The 5,052-nt window shown below is 36.5% G+C and overlaps 1 protein-coding gene across 1 annotated transcript; it reads left to right on the top strand.

Moving 5' to 3' along the window:
• Window positions 1–295: 295 nt before the first annotated feature.
• On the top strand, window positions 296–4,671 carry LOC114714793 (probable sodium/metabolite cotransporter BASS1, chloroplastic). Its single transcript, XM_028899565.1, has 7 exons — window positions 296–867; window positions 2,250–2,343; window positions 2,420–2,453; window positions 2,542–2,596; window positions 3,011–3,094; window positions 3,293–3,580; window positions 4,285–4,671. The coding sequence occupies exons 1-7, from the start codon at window positions 307–309 to the stop codon at window positions 4,420–4,422; spliced, it is 1,254 nt and encodes a 417-aa protein (XP_028755398.1). The 5' UTR covers window positions 296–306; the 3' UTR covers window positions 4,423–4,671.
• Window positions 4,672–5,052: the final 381 nt, after the last annotated feature.

Genomic DNA, 5,052 nt, shown 5'->3' with positions numbered 1-5,052 from the left:
TAAGACAAAATGAAAGAGAGTTTTATATTTAAAATTAAATTAATTAGTTTTAATGTTGAGCACAGTAGACAATAACTATTGCAAATCTCACACGTGACTCTCTCTCCGCTCACAGTCAAAGAATCACCATGCCACACGTAGCATTCGCATGTAAGAGCCAGGAGGGAGAGTTGTCCTTTGTATTGCTAGAACTCGTTGTAGTGTCAGCGACCAAGGTGCGTCCAAACACTCACTGGTAGAGCGGGAATTTGGTGTTTGTTCGGTTAATTGGACTCAGGATTTCCCGAAGACTAGAGAAGCAATCCAATGCTAGCATCAACCGCAAGCTCTCACTATGGCAAACCACTTCTCAAGCTTCAATCAGACCCCAATCTGGTGGTTTCAATACGTTCTTCAAGAACTAGCTCACATCTCGCGTCGTTCCCTCCTCCCGACAATTCCTGCATTCAATTCACACTACAACGAAAATTTCGCCCGCAGCCACTGTTAAACCAATCTGTTGGTGTTCCGCCCACCAATCTAGCTGCATTATCGGCAGTCTCCAAAACTTTTCGGTTAAGCTATTTCTCTCCTCTTCGTTGCGGCGTTTCATCGAGTGGGTATAGCGCAAATGGTGGTCGGAGTTTTCGGGATTGGGTGGAGCTCGCCGGAGAGGTCCTCTCCACGGCGTTTCCCTTGTGGGTTACAATTGGGTGCGCATTGGGATTGGTCAAACCTAGTTCCTTCGACTGGGTCACGCCCAAACTTAGCATTCTTGGTCTAACCACGATCATGCTTGGCATGGGTATGACGCTTACTCTTGATGATCTTCGTGGAGCTCTTGCTATGCCTAAGGAAGTACTCTCTGGATTCGTGCTTCAGTATTCGGTTAGTATACTTACGTAGAAGCTATAATAGTCGATCCTTGGTTGCCTGCCAGTGCCTTGATTGACAAGATTTTTATCAATGTGAATTATTCATGATGAATGCTTTCCCCTTATTTAGCTTTATTGTTGATGATGGGGATTTTAATTTACCAAAGAAACACAAAATTGACTTTCATTGTGTTTAATGAAGAGCTGTACCAACTGCAGTGCATCTAAACTCTTTTTCTCCATTTCCTCCATGAGTCCCTTATCTATTTTTAGGATATTGTCGGACAGCCAAATCATTGTATTATCACATTTGGTATGTATTTTTGTTTTTTGTTTTGTTTTTTGTTTTTTTTAAATTTTGAAGGTTGTAACTATGGGTATTGGATTTGGAACCCCTGTTTGATGGTCCTATTGAAGTTAAGCATTTTCCCATTATTATGCATTGTTAGCAGAAGAGACAGACCATTTTTGCATGAAACTGAACCAACAATTATGGCCACCCTTCAATGAGTTAATCTGTGCTTAGCAGTTATTAGCATTTGATAAATTCAATTAAGTTCATGGAGATTACTCATTAGATAGAACCATATGCCATTAATCGGGTATTGTACAATGTTCTCTGATGGCTTCACATATGCTGGGTCGACTAAATGCTACTGCAATGACTCATGTTACTTAGGGCTACTTCCAAAACGTTGACATGCTCAAAGGTTTTGAACTTTCCTGAGGCACTATTTTATGCTACTAAACTCGTCCAAGGTGCTGGCACAATCTTCAATTAAAGCAGTGGAATAGACCAATTTTTGGATGATGCAGAAATGATGTTAATGCATCAATAGCCCAAGGGACTCAAGCCAACTATCTATTTCGAATCTTAGTATACTTTTAAAGGGCTGAAATCCCACATTCTTTAATTTATGAGAAGATTTCTGTGTTCTTCTATCCTCAGTGATCGTGATTACACAAAAAAGGCATTATATCTTGGCTGTATCTTGGTTCTATACTTGTTTCATACCCTAAACTATTTAACTTTTGTCTTTACCAAGTGGTTCTTACCACAAGCAATCTTACTTGCATAGTTTGTTGCATTTGATTCTATGGATAAGAAGTCAACTCCTTGGAAATTGAGCTTTCGTGTGTTTATCATGCTAGAGGGGGAAGCTTCACATTCTTTTTGCTTAGATGATACCAATGATATGTAGTCACTTCCACCTATGATATGCATTTGAGGATGCATTTCTTTTTCTTCTCAATATATTGGCACACTGAACCTTTTTTCCATCGTGATTCATCCTTGTTTGTGTCAAAATTTTTATTTTACACCTTTGTAGTTTACTTTCATCCAATATGACTGTTATCTTACTTTGACAGAATGTTATATCTGACAATTTTCAGGTTATGCCAATATCTGGATTTCTTGTAAGCAAACTCTTAAATCTGCCATCACATTATGCAGCTGGTTTAATATTGGTTGGGTGCTGTCCCGGTGGTATGTGCATTATCTTGGTCGTTTATATTTGAATTCCCTCGTCCGCCTGTTCAAAGTAATTTCTCATTGTTTGCAGGTACGGCTAGTAACATTGTTACTTATCTTGCACGGTACATTGGTTCTCAGAATTTTCTGACAGTTCATTCTTAATGCATGCCGAGAGGATTAGTAGATCTAATGATCTATTTGTTTTGCTAGAGGCAATGTGGCGCTTTCTGTTGTAATGACAGCTGCAAGCACTTTTGCCTCTGTGGTATAATGATTTCTGTTTTAATTTTGATTCTTGGTTTGAAGGTTGACAGGAATGTGCTATCTTAAACCTTTTGCATGTAAAGGCATAAGAATTAAGTATTATCATACTGACTTGACATGTTTGATATGATATAAATTTGACATGTTCTGTCTTTAACTGAATAGTATAACATAAAAAAATTGTCACAAGTAAGGAAAAAATCATCAAGGAAAAGATCTTACATGAAGCTTTATGGATATATTATCACTGGGACTACTTTATGTGCAATACATATGCTAACTTCTCATGCGCAATTCTGTTGTTGCAGTAGGGAAAATGGGCTTGTTATCTTTTAGATTTAGTGTATGCTAAAGGTTTCCATTAAAGCTTATTTTCTGTTTTCTGACATCCACCAATTTTTTTTTTGGGTTTGAGGTCATGACTCCTTTTCTGACAGCAAAACTAGCTGGTAAATATGTAGCTGTGAATGCAGCTGACTTGCTGCTATCAACTTTGCAGGTAACATTGCATATCAAAATTTTCCTATTTCTATATCTGCTTTAATGCCTTTTCTTTTTGTTCTTTTTTGAAATATTTACATGACGAGGATTTGAATCCTGGTCACTACCACATCCCGTTTCACCCTTAATAACTGAGCTAGTCTCAAAGTGACTTCTGCTTAGGTGCTTTTATCATTGTCTCTCTTATTTCAAACAGGTTGTGCTCCTACCTGTTCTGGCTGGTGCTTTTTTGAATCAGTTTTTCCAACCTATTGTTAAATTTTTCAACCCATTGATGCCACCAGTTGCTGTAGCAACCGTGGCAATTTTATGTGGACGTGCCATTGCCCAGAGTTCTTCAGCAATCCTCATGTCTGGAGGACAAGTAATTCTGGCTTCCTGTCTTCTTCATGCTTTTGGGTTTTCATTCGGTTACATACTTGCAAGGATGCTGGGAATAGATGTGTCTTCATCACGAACAATTTCCATTGAGGTTGGCATGCAGGTAAAATATTTGGCCACTAGAATACTCTAGTAATCAATAGTTAGTAAGGTGTCTTGGATTCAAATTTTCCTTCTGTCTTGAACCAGAAAAATAGAAATCAAAACTTGCCCCTTATGGTTGCGCCCAAAATCAATTAATTACTATTAGTCACTTAACCAATCAGTGGTATTTTACGTCTGAAATCAATGAAAAATAATGACATGAATGTTAAAATGATGAACATTTCGTCATAAAATGTCTGGTTCACTGGTAATATTTTCATTGTTCTGAAACTATACCAGGATATTTTGAAAAGACCAAGACTATACAGCTGTTGAGATTATAATTAATGATATTGTTATTTCAGTTTAAATCAATGCATCAATATATTTTAATATATGAAACAAAACTTATCGATTGCATACTCTTCTTTAAGTTATGAATAGTGCGACTCATTTCTCAAACTCCTGCATTGCACCAAAAAACAAGGATTTTATGTGTGATAAAACTTTGACTAGGCCTATAATCAATAGACCACAAGTATTGCTACTCATTTATAATATTCTGTGTGATACATTAGCAAATGCGTTTGGTGAGATAAAAAGACTAGAGGTTGATTATAGGGTAATGAAACATACTAGTATCACATATGCAAGTTGAATGGGCAATTGAGCACTTGTGGACGTTAACTAATATGCCTATTTTTTGTGGCTTGTCACGTTCAGAACTCAGTGCTTGGAGTTGTGTTGGCTACAAAGCATTTTGGGGATCCGCTGACAACAGTACCATGTGCAGTTTCCAGTGTATGTCATTCAATCTTTGGGAGCGCATTGGCAGGAATTTGGAGACGCTCCGTACCCTGAGTGAAGAATTTTGTATGTAGTTAGTTGTTGAATTTATGCATTAACTTGTTCATATGGTTGGGGCTGTTTCAAAGATGTACGTTATACTTTTCAATCGTCAGTTAGAATTGCAGCTAGGTTGTTTAATTACCTTTCAGTTCAGATTGAATTATGCTTGCCTGCTATCAGCATGGATAGATGGAGTTTGGACATAATAATTTAGGTGATAAATCTAAGCTTAAACCTGTGAGCACATTTTCACAATGAAAAGAGGTTATATAGTCATATATTACCTCTAGTTATTAGCATAAGAGCTAGTTAAAGATTGAATTTAGTCCTAAATATAAAAGTTCAATCCATTGTCTTTCAAATTTATATTGTTTTCTCTAAAATATTCCTATTGATTGTAAAGGATTCATACTAAAAAATTATTCCAATGTATATGATTAAATATGGTAATTTAAGAAAGTTTACATACATTTGTTATAATTAACTAACTTAGCTAATTTTCTTAATTTTGCCAAATTAATTATTCAGTTTTTATATTAAAAATTGGAGATAGTATAAAGTAATGTCTTATTATGGTCAGTCGGTCACGTCCTTGAAGCATCTGAAGATACTTTTTGGAAGAACATGACATCTGAAGGTATA

Source organism: Neltuma alba, unplaced genomic scaffold (genome assembly GCF_004799145.2).
Source record: "Neltuma alba isolate B1F8T4 unplaced genomic scaffold, ASM479914v2 tig00011542_pilon, whole genome shotgun sequence".
In the NCBI taxonomy this organism is placed as follows: domain Eukaryota; kingdom Viridiplantae; phylum Streptophyta; class Magnoliopsida; order Fabales; family Fabaceae; genus Neltuma; species Neltuma alba.
This window is presented reverse-complemented; position numbering and strand designations above follow the sequence as displayed.

Bases quoted from the DNA above. Each gene is read 5' to 3' on its own strand.
- LOC114714793 (XM_028899565.1), top strand. From the start codon at position 307: ATGCTAGCATCAACCGCAAGCTCTCACTATGGCAAACCACTTCTCAAG. The intron at 2,454-2,541 runs GTACATTGGTTC...TTGTTTTGCTAG, and splicing joins ATTGTTACTTATCTTGCACG to AGGCAATGTGGCGCTTTCTG. The intron at 3,095-3,292 runs GTAACATTGCAT...TATTTCAAACAG, and splicing joins TGCTGCTATCAACTTTGCAG to GTTGTGCTCCTACCTGTTCT.